At 37.3% G+C, this 21,476-nt stretch overlaps 1 protein-coding gene across 6 annotated transcripts in view; it reads left to right on the top strand.

Annotated features, from left to right (window-relative positions):
* Positions 1-21,476, top strand: part of trps1 (trichorhinophalangeal syndrome I) — a 113,326-nt gene that overhangs the window by 31,102 nt on the left and 60,748 nt on the right. For 5 of the 6 annotated variants that reach the window (XM_042745387.1, XM_042745391.1, XM_042745388.1 and 2 more), the window contains exons 4-6: positions 3,149-4,230; positions 12,878-13,517; positions 13,609-13,662. In XM_042745387.1, the coding sequence (XP_042601321.1) occupies positions 3,149-4,230; positions 12,878-13,517; positions 13,609-13,662 (1,776 nt within the window). The remainder of the gene's footprint in view (positions 1-3,148; positions 4,231-12,877; positions 13,518-13,608; positions 13,663-21,476) is intronic. The other variant, XM_042745392.1, reaches the window with a different exon arrangement.

Here is a 21,476-nt window from a genome sequence, read left to right as displayed (position 1 = left end):
ATGTAGAATAAGGTCATGTAGAATAAGGCATTCTTATGTGCTTTTTATACAAATGGCTAATATTCTAGTAATATGCATGCTAATAAGCAACTAGTTAAGAGACTCTAAAATAAAGTGTTACCACATTTATAATGTTTAAAAATGTTAAAGTTTTACATTTCAAATAAATGATGTTCTATTCAGCTTTCAATTCTAAAAAAAATCTTGAAAGCACAGATTTCACAAAAATATTAAGCAGCACAAATAAAGGTTTCTTGAGCATTAAATCAACATATCAGAATGATTTCTGAAGGATTATGTGACACTGAAGAGTGGAGTAATAGTTGCCGAAAATTCAGCATTGCAATCATAGGAATAAATTAGATTTTAAAACAGAAAAAGCATTATTAAAATTATCCATATTTTAAAATATTAACGTTTTACTTTATTTGTGACATGTAGACATATAGCCTTGGTAAGGAAAAAATAGTTTTTTTTTTTAAAAACATTCAAAACCCCTACCAGCCCCAAACTTTTGAATGGTAGTGTACATGCTATGTGTTTTTATGCATATTAGAGTTTTGCTCCATTCCTCTCATCACCTGTATTGAAATCAAATTAATCTCCTGTCTGCTTTGCCTGTGAAATGCTATTTAATGAAACATTGACTTACTTTCTATGTAGAGCGTTCCAAATCAGTGACTTATGAAGGCTTGTTTTAGTTAAGATTCTGCCTTGGAAGGCAGCTGCCTATGTAGGAAGCAAGTTGGCCTTATAGTTTTGGAGCAGTGCTGTAGTCAGACCCATGGGTCATTAAGGCTTAAAAATGATGCATGCACATGCAGCTGTGAAACTTAAAATTTATGTCACATAAGTAAAACCACTAGACGGATGGTAACTGTTCATGATGCATGCAAAGTCATGCACACGAAGAAACTTACACACTGATGAACATTGGCTGCATTAATTTCAAAATTTTGACTAGCCCTCATAGAGTCTGTATTTGTTCATGCATGTGTTATAAAATAACGTCATGAATAAGCAATCAAGCTGCTCCATTCAAATTCAAACGCAAGCATCATTTGTCATATCACCTTGGTGATTTCTGATTTATGAAAACAAACAAACAAAAAAAGTTAGTCTGGATCATGCTGGCACACTGTATTTGGCTTTGTTCTGTGACTTTGGCTGATTTATCGTAGCACTAGCCTCAGTGTATCATGTTTAAATGGACCATTATGAACAGTTGCCTGCTTTGCACATGTGCATGTACTCAATCAAGCAAGCGCACAGCTTAGAGTACCTGGTGTTTTTTTTTTTTTTCTTCTAATAACACCGGCCACAATCTTTTTCAATTCAACATCAGCCTGTCTACAAATTGTCGTAATACCGTATAAATTCTTAGGAAAAAAGTTTGAATAATGAGTCTATTCAGAATTCATTCCTAGTGGAATTTTCCATGCAGTAATATCGACGACTGCGATTTCTCATTTTCCCAATGAAAAAAGGGGGGAAAAAGAGCGTAGGGAAGCTGGTGAGGGGAGCCAGTGAAAACACAGGAGTCGATTTATTTTAAACGATGGGCAATGAACAGATGTCATAGTCATTTATCTGCCTAACTTTCACCACGGTTTCACTCTTCACTTCAACAATGTCATGTTTACAATTTAAGCGGCATATTTAAGTTTGGTTCTTGCGAAATGAGCCAAGTTTGGAAGCGTTTATCTTTAGTCAGTGCAAGGGTGATTTTGCCCGGTTTACCAGCCAGATGTAATGATTTTAATCATTGCTAAATCACTGATGTAACTGCACTCACTTGTGTTTCTTCGTTTAGTAATAGGAATATTCAAAAACTATATATATATTTTTTTATAATATAACATACATTTTATTTATTATATGTTTAGCATTTATATTGTATCATAGTTATTATCTATTTAATATTATGGAATAATTATTTATTAATATTTATATTGGTAACTTGATTTCAGTACCGACTCCAAAATGCTTAAATATACATAGTACACACATTTGGGACAACATAGTGAGTTTTTAGGTAATTTTTTGTAATATTTTCAAATTTCTTACAGTAAATTTTATTATTAATATTATTATGTAATTTACTTGATGTAGTATAACTTAATATATTTAATGATTAACAATAAATAATAACTGTACATAATTTGATGCACATCGTATTTATTGCCAAGTCACCTTAGATTCAATGTTCAGTTGCTATGGAGGATGTTTGTTTTTCTCTTTCTTTTAACCGTAGCATTAAAAAAACAATTCTTAAGAAAAGGTTTATGTAGTCTGTGTCACAAGTGCACTTTTCTAAAATGCAATTCCTTAGACAGGTGATACAGAGCAACCAGCTGAGACTTCAGTTTAGTCCACTTTGTATCTGTAACATGCTTGTGTAAGAATTATAATCAAGCACATATTACACTAAGCAGTGGGTGTTTATTTAATCATTGCTTCAACATACAGCTCAGGGGCTGCTCAGGGGAAAGGGCCTGTCTGTGCTGTGACATTCCTTGAGTGTTTTGTCTGGAGCATGACGTTGAATTCCCCACAGTGCGTATGTAGCTCAAGACCTCCCACTCACACTCTCTTTTGGCTCTATAACTGCCAGCTAAATATTCCATATGCTTTCTATAGGCCAGACATCTATTGCGTCTTAAGTTTTAGATCTAGATTTTAATGTACATGCAATTAAGAAATATTTTTGTTAGTTATGTTTATGTTAGTAATTTTTCTTTTCTTTCTTTTTAAATCCAGAATTTAATTTCAAATTATAAGAACTAAAGTTACACCTGGATAATAATAATCAGAAAAGATCCATTTGGTCTCTGCATGCATGGTTGCTTTACTCTTTGACTCTTCGACAGGTTTCACATGTTCCCCATCTGCTCACAGAAGGATTTTCGAATTCTCAGCGCTGAGAAGTAATAAGAACATAAAATGTGATTTGCCTTTGTGTGGTGATAACTGCTGCCTCGTCTTCGAGATTGGGAGGGTTATTGAAAGTCTGTTGTCTGTCTTATTATATCAGACTTCTATTTCTCTGTAATTCTCTGTAACTCACGGATGATTGTTCTTTCCCTTTATCTCATTTTCTTTCTTTGTCATCCATTCCTCCCCCCTCTTGACTTCCCTGCTTTCACAGGTAACGTTAGCCGGCACCTTCATCGGGATCGGGAGGAAGACGCAGGACTGTCAGGGCAACACCAAGTACTTCCGCTGCAAGTTCTGCAACTTCACCTACATGGGCAGCTCTTCTGTAGATCTAGAACAGCATTTCCTGGCCACCCACCCCAACAAGATGAAGAGTCCACCTCCGTCCAACACCAGCCTCGAGGAGAAGTCCTCAACTGAACGGAAGGGGAACTGCATATCGCGCATTGGGGCAGATGAGCAAGGGAAGTGGGCTGATCGGGTGGCGGTGCGGGCCGAAGATGACTCTGTGGCTGGGTACTCTGTACCCATCAGGGCATCAGATTCCCCTAGCCGCACTGGAGGTGACTCCTATTACTGGTGCAAGTATTGCAGTTTTAGTTGCGAAGCTACCAGTGCTTCTAGGCTTCTGGAGCACTATGAGAAGAGACACGGCCAGGCGGCCATCAGGGAGGGAAGTCCAGGGGAAAGGGACAGAAAGGCCCGTGACGGAGACTCCCACTTACAGAAAAAGGAGAAGACTGGAGCAGCGGGCGACCAGGAAACGGTAGTAACCAGTTACAACTGTCAGTTCTGCGACTTCCGCTACTCCATGACTCACGGGCCGGAAGTCATCGTCGTGGCTCCGCTTTTGCATCACTACCAACGGGCTCACAGCATTCACAAGTGCACCATCAAACATTGCCCCTTCTGTCCCCGTGGGCTCTGCACTCCTGAGAAGCACCTGGGGGAGATTTCCTATCCCTTTGCTTGCCGTAAGAGCTCCTGCTCGCACTGTGCTCTACTTCTGCTGCAGCTAACAGCCGGAGGGACCACTACCCCATCCCCACCAGCTCCCCGAGCGTCCGTCACCCATCAGTGTGACCAGTGCCCGTTCGCCTCGACTGATATTGACTTGCTTCTCTTGCACTATGACAGCACCCACACCTCGCACACCTTACTGGAAGTCAAACCAGAGGAGGAGGGATCAGGGGATGCAGGGCCAGGGACAGGACGGGACCATCCTGGCGAGTACGCCTGCACTAAGTGCCATTTCTTCACTGAAGTGGAGGAGGACATCTTTCGTCACTACAGGTAAAATCTCATAACAAATCACCTTATTTTTGAGCACCTTTACTGGATTTATTGCTAACATTTTAAAACTATATGTAATATGTGACTCATCCTGCATCGTTTAACATGAATGATACCTCAAATTATGTGGCTTGTTGAGGAGAGGTAGACTTTAAATTTAAGTCTGGACCCAAACCATATCTAGAGGTCTTAAGGGTGGGGTGTGTATTTATTTAAAAGTAAGTTATTATTTTGCACTGGATTAATTTGTGCATCACTTTAACTCATAAGATTAAACATAATGTTGGACCTTTTTAAATATTTTGTTTAGCTTTCAATTATTTAATATTTTGATATTTTAGTTCAATTTAATATATTGTAGCAAATGACCATTGGACAGAGTGAACTGTTAAACAGAAAGCTTTGCTTTCACGCTTATACAATCCAATTCATTTTTATTTGTGTAAATTTTAATAAATATTATAAAGGTATAGTATTTGTTTAGGTAATTATTTGAGCTAATTTATCATTTTTGGGAGGGTTAATTTGCTTTAGTTAAAAATAAAAAAATTATAGAAACTACATAGAAACATAAAAAAAAACCTTTAAAATGAAAATGGAAAATATAAAAATAAAAACTGATTCAAAATATTAATTAAAAGTATAATAGTATCTCAATGACACTAAAGTAACACTGATATTATATATATTTATATTTTAATATTTTATTATTGTAGCAAAAGGCATAGCATTGGACAGTGAAAGCAGCTGTTGATCATAGCCAGCAAGCTTGTGTTACACATTTGTTTCTGTGTTGGCAGTTTTGCTTTCATACTGATAGGTAACAGGTTTTCCTTTTTTTTTTTTCACATTACTTGAAGTCGAGCAACACAGCTGAATAAACTGAAAATGCTAAATGTCAGGGAGTAACTTTTCTTACAGCAGTCCCTCATTGGTTTTGATTTAGCTTGTCTTGAGGCCAGGTGCTCATGTAAATGTGTGCACTTTAGTGTTTGTTTGCATGTGTGTGCGTGTGCATATGTCTGTTAAGTGTGTACATGTGGGAAACTATTATACCTTTCCGTATTCTTTCTTTCACCAGCTGTGTACTATGTACGGCGCGGATGAGTATGGCTCTGCTTTACCTTCACATAAGATCTCAATTACTCTCCATTTTCTGCCAGAGTTTACAGGCATGTCTACATGTGCTGGTTTGAATTTATTGATAAAAATGAGTTTACTGCACCACTGAAATCCATATGTCCGCTTGAGTTTGGCACAGTAGAAAGAGAACAGAAAGGCACTTTGCTAAATCTAATATAAGTGTTGTGTAAATACACCAAACCACCTCAATGCCACATATGTTTGATATTATAGTATATTCTGCCATATTATGTGCAAGAACCTCTTCTGAGCAATTTTACTACTGATGTTTACATGGCAAAATGAACCCAATAACAAAACCTTAATACAAATCGGCAGCATCTTGCATGTGCAATAGATTTGCCATTTATATGTATTTAAAAGTATTTTATGCTTAATAAAATTCACTGACAAATTCTTTAAATATTTAATCTTTTTTTAAAAAGAAAGAAAAAACCCCCAAACTAAAATGTCATTACATTGAGATTACAGATGTAATATTATGAGATTGAAGTCACAGAATATGTAACATCAGTGTGATGAAGAACAGTAAACTGAATCACGTCTGTCTGAATTTTTCTTTGCAATACATTTTATTTCTTACATATTCTCATAACATAATGACTGTATTCTCAATTTTGATTTATTTTAATGTGACATAAAAATGCTGCCATGCTAGATTTAATTTAATGATTCTATTTTATTAACAATAATCGGAATTTCTTATTGCATTCATTACTCTGAGCAACCTGTTGCAAATGATCAGATCATTTCAGATTTCAGGCAGCAGAGCAGAAAAAAAAACCCATTAGAAATCAATAGTAAAAAAATAAGTCTTTTTTTTTTTTTCTAACCAACCTTGTGATGTAGTTGGTTAGTGAGTAATTTTTTGTGCGTTACATCTTAAAAAAAAAAAAAGTGAAACAGACATGCATATACACATACACACACACACACACACACACACACACACACACACACACACACACACACACACACACACACACACACACACACACACACACACACACACATGTATACATCCTTTTTTCATACAAGTATTGTATATTTTATAATTTTTTTCATTCACATCTGTAAAAGAATGCTGCTATTCTAGAACTCAATGGAACCGAATGTAATGAAAATCAATTTGTTTAAATATTTTATTATTATTTTTAAGGAAACCTGTTCGATTAAGAATCAATTTCCAACCCATTCATATTTCAGTTTACATGCATAAAATAACACGCATACACAGTCATAGTACAAAGACGTCGAACATAACTGCACGACAGACACAGTTTTTCTGCTATTTAAACTTTTTCAGTAATTGCACAGGTTCACATGTTGTTAAATGATCAACGATCTAATCTGACTTGTCAAAGATCTTGGCAGAGTAATCATTTGTTAAGTTGGCGCTCTTGTCAGGAAACGCTGTTTTTTCAGGCCTCATACACCCACCTGTCCCCTAGGGAACATGTGTGAAGGTTTTTATGCGTTTGAGCCTTGAGTGACGTCCATCATGATCCAGCTGCCCGGGGCTGGTTGTTTCAGGTGGATGTGGAGCAGAGTGTTTTCAGCCTGTGCGTGCGGCCTTTCTGAATAAGGCGCTGTTTGTATTCAGAGCCCACAGCCTGGAACCCGGCGAGGAGAGAGCCGAAATCAGACCTGCATGGCCTCCCTGGAGAGCTCCTGCTTCTCAGCTCAGACCGTACAGTGTGTGTATGTGTGTGATCGAGCATGTGCATGTCATATTTTGTTTTTAAACTACTTTTCCCTCATATATTTTTTTCTCACCAAGCTTACGGGCAGCATGAGAATATTGTGTACACTTGAAGTACACTAGATTTTAATGTGTGGGCTACTGCATGCATGTTTTCAGCATTGTGTCTTCTATGTTATTGTATGAACATCTGTGTCATGGTATCTGGTTTCATTGTGTGGAATCGTTTGGTGACCTCTGTATGTGCGTGCGAACGATTGTGTGGTCTGAGGAATCACTGATACATAATATTTCCAGTATGCGTCTCCCCTGAATACCTCGCTATAGTGTAGATTTATGAGCAGAATCCTGTCCTCTAGTCTCCAAACAGCAACCAACCCACCCACCACGAACGTGAACCTGATATTGATGCCATAGCCTCCCACACCTCGTGCCCACCCGATCCAGTGCACACTCAATATATCACGCTGCCCTCCAGTTCAGGAAAGGGAGACCTTTTACGCGCAGGAGCTGAAATGGCGAGAACACTGTATTGGATTTTGGACATGCTGGTTTCAAACTTTGTGTCAACTCATTGTGGGAGTCACTTAGAAAGGTGAAGTGTGTAATGTCTGCACATCTTTTGATGCATTGCTTGGATAAAAAGTCCCACCCCAAGCATACATTTTTAAGAAAGTTACACACTTCACCTTTACAAAATTAGCCGTCTGATATAGTGATATGCTGTGAATGTGAATTTTAGCTGAACTCTGAAATTAAAGTTTTCATTTAAATTTGGGCAATTAAACTCGGTATGCTGTTTAGGTTATCATGTTCTCAGGTGATAAATTAAACCAGTCATAGAAAGTCTAAAATCGATATTTCAGCCAAACAAATGTATTTACTCTATTGCCACATCATTTTAGGTCACAATGCTGACATGTTTATGTGTTGAAGCTTGTTTACATGACATAGATGTTGAAACAGGCAAATCGTGCCATCTGTGAAGCACTAATTGGACTAAAATCAAAAAGTATATATTTTTTTCCTGCTATTTCAGCATAATATTCATGTGGAAGGACACTGATAAATTTGAAATCATACAGAAATGCAGTCATAATCCACTTTGAAATCAATAGATTAGCTGCGTGAATTTTAGTGTGCTAGTGCCTTTGTTTATTTCTAAGGAGCAGCAGTTCTCTGAATAAGTCTTCACATGTTTATCAAATTGTTTTTTTTTGTAATGAGGGCTCCTTGTTTACTTTTTCTCCAACCAGTTTTTCTGTCACTCGGTCAGGTAAGTGGCAGGCCGTGCTGTACCCATTTTTCCATTTCCTGTGTAATGTCATGGGGACGGTGGCGCTAATACTTCTGCTCTGCTCCGTGTCCTGTAAAATGGTAGTATTGAGTGGGTGTGCTGGTGCATAGCTAAAGGGCTTCATTTTCACAAGCGCAAATTACTGCCACTTAGTACAGTTATTGACATCGATATAGGTTCTCATCCATTTTTTCATGTTTTCAAGTATTTCCCCACTAAATCGATGATGTTGTTTTGATGCTTTGCAAAATGAAACTGGAAAAAAAAATTATCTGTAACCTGTGTTTGCAATTAAATTGACAGCATTAAGGAAATTATAGTGTACTTATGCTCATACAGTTTTAAATGATTACATGATTTTTGCTGGCCATGCAGGTGAATGCTGACCCCTTATACAGTGGTTACTGCTCTGCTTCAGTCTGAGAAGGGTGAAAGACAAATTCCTTGCTACTGTTTTTTGTGACCCAGTCAAATGAAGTAGCCTGCTTTTTAGAGTTGGGAATCAAGGGAAAAAGTCAGCAAGAAAAGGCCATGTCTAGGCTGATTTAAATCCTTTGAAGTCTTCTCACCATCGCCATGAAGTTGTCTCCGTCTCTGAAATGTCAGTCTGATGTTGATGAGTTGTGTTACAGGCCCTGACACTCTCCTCTATGCTTGTAAAGGATTTTTTTGTTGTCTGTTTTAACAGCAAATGATTCCTCAGATGGTTGCCTTTTTGAATGATCCATTGTATTAATAATGTTGCTCATTAGTTATGGTTAAAAGCTGTCAGAACTATTAACACACCTCCCAGTGTTACGTAATCATTCAAAGACGAATGCCACAAAATCTGACCTGACAGTTTAAATTATAAATAATTATTTTAAGCTTGCTGTTGTGAATCTGGGTAAAGCAAGATCATTCTAACATTTTTTTGTTTGTTTGTTTGTTTGTACATTTTTAACAAAAAAATTCCACAGATCATCTTTAAATTATTGTTTTTTTGTTCTATTGACACCTTTTGAATGTCAGCTTGAACATATTTATCTAGTCTGATTTCTTGCACCATTGGTGTTTTTCAGTGGTGCTACATGTACCTCATTATCAAGCAGATGCAGCTGGAATTAACACTTTATTTTGTTAATGGCCTTAATGTGTTTTTCTTAACATCACAGCAAATGTGACAACCTGTCAGCGCTTTAATTAAAACTCATTTTGAGGAAACTGTCATAATTACTGTAGTAATGCACTGTACTTGTGATTGACATTAACAGATGTTTACAGAAATCAGGTATACTTATTTAATTATTTACTTAATGTTTAAATGAACTTCAATGAGAGTACATGTTACATTCACTGTGGTAACACAAGGGGAAGTGTTTGTTACAGCTTACTTTTTAAGTGAAATCATGTATCTTTACAGTACATTAATCTTAAGTAGAAATATTTTCATTTAATCATTAAGCAAACTTACAAACAAAACAAATATTAGCACATTTTCTAATACATTTAAAAAACAAATTAGCAGCTGAAGTCTTTAATGTCACATGTTCATTTAGAACTATTTCTAATATGCTGATTTGAGAATAAATATTTTTTATCAATTTTGGTAAAAGTTAATTTTGAAAAATGCTTAATATTTTTTTGGTAACCATAATTTTTTTTTTTCTTCAGGATTCTTTGAATAGAAGGTTCAAAAGATTAGCATTTATTTGTCACAAATATTAATGGCACATGTACTGTATATATGATGCTGTGATCTACTGAAGTTGTACCATTAATGCATTTACTGCTGAGATAGATAGATAGATAGATAGATAGATAGATAGATAGATAGATAGATAGATAGATAGAAAGAAACATAGATAGATAGATAGATAGAAAGAAACATAGATAGATAGATAGATAGAAAGAAACATAGATAGATAGATAGATAGAAAGAAACATAGATAGATACATAGATAGATAGATAGATAGATAGATACATAGATAGATACATAGATAGATAGATAGATAGATAGATAGATAGATAGATTATAGATTAGCAAAATACAATAATCATGTAATTTATATTTTTCTAAAATATTAGATTTTTAGCAAATAATTGTACTGTCAATTTAAGATATAAACGTGTACGATTAAGTTCATGAAGGCATTGCATGTTAGAAGAATAAAGTTTTACATCAACTACACTGTTTAAAAACTTCACTGCTAGCAGAACTCATGCCAGAAAACAATCAGCTCTGGGTTGCAGGGTTTGACAAACGTATTTATGCTCTGTGTCAGTGACCAAAGAATACGATTTGTTTTGGAAGCAGCCCATGCTTTGTTGGAAAACAGTTGAGTCTTGGTTGGTGGTGGCGGGGGGGGAGAGCTAGTTTTGTCTGGTACTAATTAATGATAACTGAATGTATCTGTGTGTCTGTTGCTTACGGTAACTGGTCCTCATAAAACAACTTCACAGAAGTTTATATGGTCTTCAGATATTTATTTATTTCTAGATGTGTAGATGTTTTTCTTTAAATGAATTTTACCTAAAATATAGCAAAAGAGATGTGCAGTTATGTTATTTTTTGGACTTTCCAAAGTAATATTTCTATGTGAGTACCTAATGTTTTTTTTCCCTGAGATTTTGTTTTGTGTAATCAAGGGGTACATGCAATGGATCGTACACTTTCTCACACCTCACACCTCACCGGTCGCTGGAATGCACCAATGTTTGATCTGCCCCTGCCTTCGTGTACCTAAGAGGAACAATTTACAGAACTGCATGCTGGGAAAGTCAGGCAGCAGCAATGATGAAAAGCACTTTTTCACTCTGTCCCTCGTTTGGTGCCTAGAGGGGCAAAGATGGAATCTAGTGGTTTTGCTCTCTTTCTTCTTCTCTTGCTTTTTGTCCATCCTGGTTCGATACAGTGTCAGATTGTGAGAGGGTGTTTAATCAGCAACAGATATTAGATTTTATTTTATTTTTTCTGTCTTTTTCACAATAAGGAAAATCTTAAGAGATTCAGCTTGAAGAATAAGGCTCTAGTGGGCATTTATGATAACACCAGACACAGCTTTCGTTTCCCAAAGAAGACACTTTGTGTCGAACTGGGATGGATAAAAAGTGAAAGAAGAAAGAGCAAAACTGCTAGATGCCACATTTATTGCATTTAGTCAGTTTTGTAGAATTCTGGATTTGTGAAAATTTATATGTGTCAGTTTTGTGTCTCCTATTTTATGTGTGACCTGTTGTTTTGCTTACTATTTTTGAGATTTTTTTTTTTTGTCCAGGATTCTATGATGAATAGAAAGTTTAAAAGAACAGCATTTATTTGAAATAGAAATCTTTTGAGACATTATAAATGTCTTTACCCTGACCGTCTTCGCTGTTTTTGATCAATCAAAGGTATACCTGCAGAAAAAAATGATTTGTTTCAACAAAGAAAAAAATAACTTTTCACAAACTGTTGAACCTTTGGTAATATTTCATCCTGGGTGCACAGAATACTCTGAGTTTCAACACTGTGTCTAAAGTCATTTGTATTTTATTGTATTCGACTAGTCGTTTTTTTATATTTAAGGAATATTACAGGAGCACAATGTGCTTTTATACAGCGGTTCTATAAATAAGAAGTTAATACTAAGTAACTTAAATGGCAGATTTTATATAATAATTATAATTCTAAAAGAAGGCAACAAGCAGTGCATAACCACTATGTTTGTATGTTTCCAAATATCATAGTTCTGCTGGACTTAGTAGATAACAGCACTTTTTGAAACGCTGCTAAGATTTGAGGAACCATTGTATAACTATACAACATCATTTGAATTCCTGATACTCGATGAGCATGTTAACGTGTTTTTATTTTATTTTTATAAGTGATTTAATTTACAGATGATCTTGGCAAATGATATTAATAATTTAATTTGCCCTTGAACATTAAACATGAAGGACTTTTTTTGCTTTCGAAACCTCTCAATCTGTGTAAATACTCCATTGCAGTACAGTTAGCACTTACAGCCAAACAAATCAATGAATGGCCATTGTCCAAGCACGTCTACTGATGCATGTAAAATAAACATAGTCTTTTGGGTGGGGTACACTCGCCCGTACTACTTTGACAGTGGTCGATTTCAAACAGGAAGTACAAGCTTATAGAAAATCATTGGTGTTTCTGGAGAGAATGTCACATTCATTTACCTAAAGGTTAGCAGACTGTTCATTTAGCTTTCCTTTGCGGAGAGTTTGGAGCAGCTCTTTGTTTCCTTTATTTGGAATGGAACAAAGAGCCATTATGCAGACGAAAATAGCTGACTAAACTGTAATTACACAACATTACAGAGATTCAAACCAAGCTCAGGGGGGCAGAGACGTCAGATAAGGAGAAAGTACACATACTCAGGATGTGGATTAGTCTTTTGTCTCTCAGATGGCTCTCTAGGGGCCAAATAGCATGGCAGTATATGAAAAGAATGTTTGATCCATGAAGAATGATAAAAATCATGATTGCTGAGACTGTCTCTTATCCTCTTTGCAGGAGAGTTCATGGCTGCTGTCGTTGTCGGCATTGTAGTTTCACTGCCACGGACACCACAGCACTGCTGGACCACTTCAACTCCGCCCACTGCCAGGACTCTGCGGATCCAGCCTCTGCTCCTGCAAATGGCTGCCCTGCCCCTTCAACCCTCCGCATCAAAGAGGAGAGCAAAGGTGATCTGAAACTCTATAGCCTGGTGCCCCGAGAGGCCAGTAGAGCTGAGCCACTTCCCGGCTCAGAGGGCGTGAAGAGTGAGGCCCAGGATGAGAAGGAAAAAGGCTGGGTTGAAGCGCTGGGCCCTGTGACTGGCGGTGGAGTCCGAAGTGGGGAGCAACACGTGCAAAGCCTGGTGTGGGTACCCAAGGAACGTGCAGGGGAGATCCTTAGAGGAAGCCCAGCCCCGTTCCCCCAGGCCACACTGGGTCTGCTGAATGCTGTGGCAGCAGGGGTAAAAGACCAGCAGCAGCAGAAGGGGGCGACCATGCTTAGAGACTCAGCGGGACTGATCTTCAGCCTTAGTGCAGATGCTAAAGGCTACCTGCCAGGGACGCCGACGAGCAGTGCGGAAAAAGCCGGGCAGCAGTACCCAACTTCTACCGAGGGCAAGAGTGCCAAGGAAGAGTCGCAGTCTCTCTTACGGGTAAGCAATGGTCTATGTCTGTCCACTCTGTCTGGCCTTCTGTTTTTTTTTTGTTTTAATCTTCTTAAAAATGTATGCATTTCCTTTCCAGTTATTAAGCCACGGGACCGAGCTGAACAATAAGGATATTTTTTCTACTGGCACAGTCAGTTTTTTTTTTTACTTGCTCTGCTAATAATTTCACTGGCCTCACTACACAAACTAACAAATTACAGACATTAATATATTGCAAAAAATGTTTTTATAAAATATTTGAAAAATAATTATAATGAATATACCATTTATATAATAATATAATATAATTATTATCATCATGTCAGTAAAGCTGGTTCTCTAATCAGCGGTAAATTCACGCACTTGATCACGCACCTGATGGAATTTTCCGCTGATTAGGGAACCAGCTTTACTGACGAGATGCACATTAATTATCAGCCGATATTTATCGTGCACCCCTAATAATTATTATAATTATATAATTAATAATAATAATAAATAATTGATGATGGTGAATGTTGTTATTATTATGTTGTTGGTGTTATTAGTATTATTATTTTATATAATATTTTATTTAAATATGAAACATTTAAAATATAATAATAATAGTAATAATTAGGGATGCACAATAAATATTGGCACAATATTTAATGCGCATCTTGTCAGTAAAGTTCTGTTAAAAAAAAAAAGTTACGGTTCTGTAATCAGCAGTAAATCTCTACACGTGCGTGCTTTCATGTGGAGCAGCATTTACTACACAGAGCCGTTGTTCAATGACAAGCTGCGCAAAATAAGATTGTGGTTTCAAACCCATTCAAAGAGATTTGAACTGCACTTGCATGCGTTTTAAGATGCTTTTTAAAGATGGACTCTGAGTTTCATGACTCGCCTTAAAGGGACTTTGGTAACACTGCCCTGTTCTAAAATTCTCTCGAATTGCCATCCTTGCTTTGAGCCCTGACCTGAGAACATCTTCCAGGGTTTCTCTTAAGATGGAGAAGCAGTGTCCATGACAGTGAAGAGCTATCAATTACTTCTCCGCGACTATCATACTGAGCGGCATGCTGGGGTGTGTGTGTTTGTGTGTGTCTGTGTCTGTGTGTGATCATCCTAACTTGAGTTTTAATGAAGTCAGTATGTGCAGAGACCCTCTGCAGCTCAAAAGCCTGGCCAAACTAATTGAGGTAGTTACCCAGAGAGCTGCAGACACAATAACAGAGTCATTGTGGTCCTTAACGCTGAGAGACAAACAAAAAACTGGAAAATATACTTTCTGGGTCGTGGACTAAACACTCAAATCCAATTCATAGATATAATTGGGAGTACAAGAGCGTTTAAACCAGTGTTAATTTTGCAAATGTTGATTTAGTTTTAGTCATAGTCTTTTGACTAAATTGCCATTTAGTTTTAGTCATATTTTAGTCATCTGAATTGTTTTTAGTTTTAGTAAACTAAATATCTTAAGATTTTAGTCAACTAAATCTACAGTAAATTTAGTCGGCTAAAATCAATGGGTTTAGTTACAGTGTAATGCATTTAAGCATTTCTCTAAAGTTTCCGAACTCATCATATTGGTTTGATATTAAGGTTTTATCATCATGATAGACACCGATATAATTGCGGTGACACACAACAAGCCTTTATGTTAAAATTAAATAAAACCACTTCTCATAAAGAACTAGAACATGGACTTCTTGTTAATGAAATACCAATGCTTATATGAGCTAATTATGCATTCTTTATAGCAACTTGTTTACCATATTCTTCATTCTTTCAAGCAGACATATTTATTTCTATAAATAAATTTAGATAAATCTTTAGGGCTACTAAAGTTTTTCAGTCAAGAGCAATGAGTGATTTTCTGTCTTTCTTTTTTTGCTCGATTAACAACATTCTTTTTAATAACTTAAATTCAACACATAAACAATAATAATAAACAATAATGACACCTAAAATGTCATTCGCATGGTTATGTATTGATCTGCTGTTGGTCACACGTGTGGTGTGACTGGGGATTTTTTATGTTTGGTTTTAATTTCTAGTCTGATGTGTTATGTTTTGATATCAATTTTTACATATTCTTTCTGCAGCCTTGCAAGCATCAATATTTAATTCAAAAAATGCAAATCTGGTTAAAAATTCCTGTCAATTTTCATCTGCATCAGTGTCAGAAGATGAAAACACATCATGAAATGCGTGTTGGTTACAGTAAACATAACATAATGACCTGAACGTAACGGCTGTCTTATATCTGTAACAATGTATTTGTGTTTGTGCCACCTGGCTTCCCATATGCCACAGTCTCTGTCAGGCACGTCAATGGGATAACATGGTGAATCTGACATAGTGGCTATGGCTCCACAGAAGCATGTGTTAGGAGTGTATTAAAATCAGGACGTATAATGTCTTTAGTGTCACTATGATATGAGTAGCAATCCGGATTTCTTCATGCAATTGTTAAAGGTGAGCAGGCGAAAAATGACAGGCTGAGACTGCTTAAAGACGCACACCTAGTAAAAACAAGAGTTCTACAAAGGCTTTTTTATGTAATGTATTCACTGTCTGACATTTGGAGCAGAATTGGACTGCAGTTAAATGTCTTTCTCCAAACCCAAGGTCGTGCGATGGTGTGGATTCAACAGCTTGGCAATGTGTTCTGTATATTTATGTGTATGTTAAAGCTCCACGTTCCCTTTTGATCTCCACATTGGCTGACAGTGAGAAGAAGGAGTGGCTCTCCCACAATTTTCTGACATAATTTCCGCTCACTAGCCTTCTTGTCTGCCTACGTTTTAAGTGGAGCTCTGAGTAACAAGAGGCCCTTGCTGGGAATCGTTCCTTCCTGTGCATCTCCCGTCCAAAAGGCATCACTGATGCAACGTGTTGGCCCAAAAAAGAAAAAGAAGGGGAACGGGAATGGGGTTTGCGAGCCGTACGTCCTCCCTGGATGTTTCTGGAAAACGGTTGGCAGGAGAAGAGGCCCGGGCGTGGTACGTTCGGTGGTTAAGTCATTAGGCTGGGCGTGTCAGTGAGTGTATGAAAACTTCGGGGTGGAGGTGGAAGCCTCGCTTTAGCCCTCAGGAAATGTTGAATCAGAACATTTTTTGGGACTGCTAGGGCTTAATGGGACTCAGAAGGGATCTGAAGTCCGTCACAATATTTTTTGAGTTACCATGACTTGGCGTGTGAGTCATCTATCGTATTATGAAACCCGGCTCAGCCAGGGAGGGGTTCCTTACCAAAGAACCCGAAGAACCCAGTCTGGAGCCAAGGCTCACACAGACCTGTTTCAGCACTCGGACTCGGAGAGGAGATTGATAACTCTGATGGAGACGTTGTGATGAAGGGGTTTGGCTTGGGAGTTGCCTTTTTAGAAACCGGAGAACTGCTTGTTTCTTTCATGATCTTCTTGGTTTTTGTTGCATATTTGATAATGATTATCTATTTAGTTACATGAACATTGATCATCTGTCGTCTTGGGGGGGGGGATAATCTGAAGTTAAAAATATATATATATATATATATATTTAGATGTCTGGACTCAAGGACATAACAATGAAACATTTGTGATTCATCATTATCATCTTTTTGTTGTTGTCTTCCCACCTCCGCAAAGTAGATATAGTTCAAATTATATACCACTGTATTGTCACTTTTTATTTCTAGCCTTTGGCCAACATCTATTAGTTGTTTGCATTAATAAAAAAAAAAAAAAAAAAAAAAAAAAAAAAGAAAGGGATCTGCATCACCTACAATATCATCTCCTTCCAGTCTCCCACTTAATGACTAAGTTACCACACATTTGTAAAAGGAAATAGAGTTGGATAAAGTTGAAATTCAGTTTTTAAAGCCAAAGTTTTTAGGTTATTTTATGCAACACACGTACTTTTGACCAACAAAATAAGCCTTTAAATCAGAATGAAAATGAAAGATGTTAATTAACATTTTTTTTAACTGTATTACAGTTTTTATTTTATTTATTTTAGATCAAATTGTACTGTCCAAATTTGATAGTTGTTGATTTCGTCTATGCTGGGCTAACCTTAAGAATATTTGACATTAATGTTTAAATATAATTTTCCGTCAACATACATCATTGAGCAATAATAGTTAGGAATCTGGATGCCAGCTTTTCTTGTGGAGCAAAATTTTGTATCATTTTTGTCCATTATGAGACATAGAAACCATTGCATTTATTGCATATCAAAGCACTGTTCAATTCTTTATCTATATTTTAATATTATATCTAATCTTTGCATCTGTACATTAAAGTTAAGAAAGGTCATTGTATTTTAAGCAGTCTCTAGTACTCTCCTTTTCTCTGACGTCTAACTTAGTGATGAAACAGCATGCCTCCCTTTTTCTAAAATGCCTGTTTGCCCTTGACTCTGAATTCCAGCTTCCTCTAGTCTTGCTGCATACCCATAGAGAGGCGTTCTCCCCCTGTGGCAGCATTCGGCCTGCTGGCCCGTTACCGGCGTCGCCTCATGTCAGAGCTCATTACTCCTGGTCCAACGTTCTCCTGCATGCAACCCAGAATCTGCCTGCTGGCGCCTTCTCTAGCCTGTCCAGCGATCAGCAATTAACCCCCCCGGTGCATTGTGGCTGCACCCTGCCACACAATCATTGTTTAGGGTTGTGTTCAAAAGGGACGTTTTTTTTTTGCAGTTGACCTCCTGCCAGTTGCAGGTCACGTTAATTGCCCCAGATTGATATTCCCGCTGTGCTTGGTGCTGGCATTGGTCAACCCCTGGAGCAAACGGATATGTTTTTTCATCTGTGAGAACTAATCATGCGGTTATCCTTTTATGTTGCCTCTTAGTGCACTTCAGTATCTATAAATATAGTCCTATTGTTATTACCCAATTAAGCCTCCAGCCACAACCCTGAGGATTATACTGAACTTTGCTCCCAGTGGGCTCTACTTAGACTTTACAAACTTCATCTTCTATCTTTGTAGCTCTGAATATCATTGGATGCTAGTGTTGCATGAAGATCTTTAATATAGAATAGTGTTTGATGTGATGTGCATTGGTCTAGCCTTCATTACCTTTTGTTCTATTTGATTATTTTGAGATTTTTTTTTAAACCCCAGGAGTCAACAAATGTGAGTATGACTGATTTTAATTGACTGAATTAATTGGTAGGTGTTTTACTACTGCCTTGTTTTGTTTTATTTTATTTTATTTTATTTTTTTTTTTTTTTTTTTTTTTTTTTTTTTTTTTTTTTTTTTTTTTTTTTTTTTTTTTTTTATTTTATTTTATTTATTTTATTTTATTTTATTTTATTTTATTTTATTTTATTTTATTTTATTTTATTTTTTATTTATGTAGCAGATTCCTAAAATAATTATATGATGTTTTTAATTAATATAAAGTAGATAAAAATGATTTGTTATAATAGATTTTTTACACATTTATATAATCAAAGCTATATTTTATACTTTACAAATGTACATATGAATAATTCTGTTTCTTTTTAAATGTGATATCCAAAGTCTTAAAACTCTAGTACAAGGTCAGTGACGATCTGCTTGGCATATTATGTGAGAGAAAGCGTATAGGCATGTGAAACCAAACTTTTGGCTTTCAGCTCTGTTTTTTTTTTCTTTCACCCATTTCCTATTGTTTCTCTTCATGTGTGGTCACCTTCCCTGGAACTCTTTCCATCCCAGATTCCTATTTAGATGCGAGTCTGACCGCGTTTGATCCAAATCTGACACCAAGACTGGCTGTGGATTCCAGCGTCCAGTGCCGCCTGGCCCACATCAAAGAGACAGGAGCCCCTTTTTGTTCCTTAACGAATACAATCTGCCGTTTAATTTGTGAGGAGTGTCGGATTAACTGGGCCTTTGAGGAAGGTGACATTCACTGTTTTCTCCCTTCCTTTCCCCATTTTTTCACATGCTTTTCCCTACCTCTAGTTGCCCCCCCCACTTGGGTGTGTAGTTCAGCTAAGTTCAGCCAGGCATTTAGTTCACATTTAACATGCCGTACGAATAGACAGCAGGAGAGTGAACGTTGTGGAGAGAGGGAAGAAAGGAGAAGGAGTCTGGGTAGCTGCTGATTAGCTTTACTTTGCAGCCTAATGAAGAGACAGCTTACCTATTAGTCTGCTGAATCCAAGTGTCAGGTGCCAGGCTTCAGGATTTAGGAGATGACACTGGTTCAGAAATGCATCAGAAGACTCTCATCCGGTTGTGATTCAAGAGCGAGGAACCAGAGGCCTCTAAACAAACACACAAACACAAAACAGCTGCGCTTGGCAGCAAACAAATGTGTGATTACCTTGTGGACTGCAGCAGGCACATCAGGCAGGTGACACTGGGAGGTGCACAATGACATGAAAACCAACTGCTGCTGTATTACCCAAGGGCCAGACATCACCTTTTTAAAGCAGGGTTTACCAAACCCGTTCTGTGAAGTTGTTAGCGGGAGATTATGATGAATGGCTGTTTTGGTGTATCCATGACATGGAGTGGCAGAAATTGGAGGGGTTGTTGGCACAGGTGAGGAGGGTGAGATGCTTTGTACCGTTCTGCAGACAGATGGTTTCTCCCCAGGGAGCCTCCCTCCCTCACCTTTCTCCACCGTTTCTGCACTGTAAGAATTCTCTCTGGGTATCGTGCTGACGCGGCAGCCCCTTCAACATGAAGAAGTGTCGCCCAATCTGCCCATCTCAGCCCCTAGCCAGAAGTGCCATTTCCAGCCCCCCGAGTTTTTCAACCCTCCAGGTGAGAACAGCCAAGCAACCGGTGTCATTTTCTCCTGCTGATCCCCAAAATACCAATTAATTTTTTCTCAGTCAGGTTTCTCTGCACCTGCACAAAACCGAAGGAACTAGCAATTCATTTCCCCTAGCACATCGTGTCCACATGTCCCTGAATGCACGATTACCCTCTGAGTATCAAAGAGGGATTGTATTTTAGGAGCAGTACGCTTTGATTGCAACAAGCATGTTCTTCATTAAGGATCTGTTCAATTCTGTTTTGCATATTTATGTTGCATATGGATATGTTTTCCATATCTAGATCAAAGGCTTGTTTGGATACTGTGCACAGGACAACATTATTGGACATCCTGGAGTGTAAGTGTAACATTGGTTTAAAAATGTATTTTATTAACATTTATTTAAAATAATTAAAAGTAATTATTTTAGCTATCAGTAATAAGGTGTTTACTGCAAAAAACATATTACCTACATTATAATTATTTGAATTGTTTAAAACGGTTAGTTTCCAGTACTGGGAATTTACAATGTTTGTATTAATCCACTTGTCTGTGTAGTGGGTCTTTATGTCAGTAGGTGGCGACAAGAGTCTGTCTGTGAGTGACTCATTGAATCATTCAGTCTATTAAGTGATTCAGTCTGTTCAATCATTCAAAGCTATTGTTCAAAAACATTGATTTGACCATTGTGGTTCCAAAACAATCTGGAACATTGTGTAAAATGTACTTACTATAGTTAATCACATTATAGTTAAATCTTTTTGTTTTTTAAGTGATCAAACATTTTTCTCAGATATTAAGATAATTCTACTGCACATGTTATATGTGTTATTGAGGAAGTTTAGTTCTTTACAATTGCCACTATGGTTCCTCCATTCCTGTATAAAGCAGCACTAGATTAGTATTGCTTTTTCACAGTATTGTTCGTTCCTTGCTACTCTTTACTGTTGCAAACTCCTGTCTCTTCTACAGCTAGCCATCTAGTGAAGAGAAATCGCTCTGTGTTGTGTTTCCCATTTGTGTATTTATTATGTGACAAATACACCTTAAGTTCTTTAACCATAGCACTCAGTTTACTGCGAAAGGTTCACAGGCCTGGAAGTGCGGGCAAATGCAAGCACAGCGTAAATGAGTCATTGCACGGAGAAAGGGTTGTGATAAACAGTACGTCTACTTTGGGCAAGCCTGAAAAGAAATTCATTAGGTCTGCCATCGTTTACATTTCCGCTCGCTGCC

This window comes from Cyprinus carpio, chromosome B19 (assembly GCF_018340385.1).
Source record: "Cyprinus carpio isolate SPL01 chromosome B19, ASM1834038v1, whole genome shotgun sequence".
NCBI lineage: Eukaryota > Metazoa > Chordata > Actinopteri > Cypriniformes > Cyprinidae > Cyprinus > Cyprinus carpio.
This window is presented reverse-complemented; position numbering and strand designations above follow the sequence as displayed.